At 62.8% G+C, this 792-nt stretch overlaps 1 protein-coding gene across 1 annotated transcript; it reads left to right on the plus strand.

The window, feature by feature from the left end:
- Positions 1–162: 162 nt before the first annotated feature.
- TADA3 (transcriptional adaptor 3) lies at positions 163–725 on the plus strand (the record flags this gene model as incomplete). Its single annotated transcript, XM_010286097.1, has 2 exons — positions 163–369; positions 475–725. Coding segments are annotated over exons 1-2 (458 nt in total), but the record flags the coding sequence as incomplete, so codon positions are not given.
- Between the last annotated feature and the right edge of the window lie 67 nt (positions 726–792).

Below are 792 nucleotides of genomic sequence, written 5' to 3' on the forward strand. Positions count from 1 at the left end.
TTGTTCCCCTCAGCGCCTCGGTGACCCCCGGCTCCCTGCAGCCCTCCACTCCCTTTCCTCTCAGCTTCCCCTGTCCCCGGTTCCCCCATAGCCCCCCGGTTTTCCCATAGCACCCCGTGTCCCCCTCGCTTTCCCGGAAGCCCCCACCCGGTGCCTGCCGCCATGAGTGAGCTGAAGGACTGCCCGCTGCAGTTCCACGACTTCAAATCAGTGGACCACGTGAAGGTGTGCCCGCGGTACACGGCTGTCCTGGCCCGCTCTGAGGACGACGGCATCGGCATCGAGGAGTTGGACACACTACAGCTTGAGCTGGAGACGCTGCTCTCCTCCGCAAGCCGCCGCCTCCGCGTCCTGGAGGCTGAGACCCAGGTGCTGGGATCAGAGCTGTCCCACTTCTTCCTGCTGCAGGGCTGCCTCTGGTCCATGCTTGCCCAGCACCGGGTGTGGGACTGACAAGGCATCGCTCTCTTCCAGATCCTGACGGACTGGCAGGATAAGAAGGGTGACCGGCGGTTCCTGAAGCTGAGCAAGGACCATGACGTGGGCACCTCTGTCAAGCACGGGAAGCCCAAGAAGCAGAAGCTGGAGGGCAAAGGGGGCCACGGGACCGGGCCTGGACCTGGCCGGCCCAAGTCCAAGAACCTGCAGCCCAAGATCCAGGAATATGAGTTCCAGGATGATCCCATTGATGTGCCCCGCATTCCCAAAAATGATGCTCCAAACAGGTGTGTGGGACATTGGGATCACCCATCTCCCTCCTTGCAGCACTTGGTGCAAGGGCTGCCTCCAGCC

This window comes from Phaethon lepturus, unplaced genomic scaffold, assembly GCF_000687285.1.
Source record: "Phaethon lepturus isolate BGI_N335 unplaced genomic scaffold, ASM68728v1 scaffold38934, whole genome shotgun sequence".
Classification (NCBI taxonomy): domain Eukaryota; kingdom Metazoa; phylum Chordata; class Aves; order Phaethontiformes; family Phaethontidae; genus Phaethon; species Phaethon lepturus.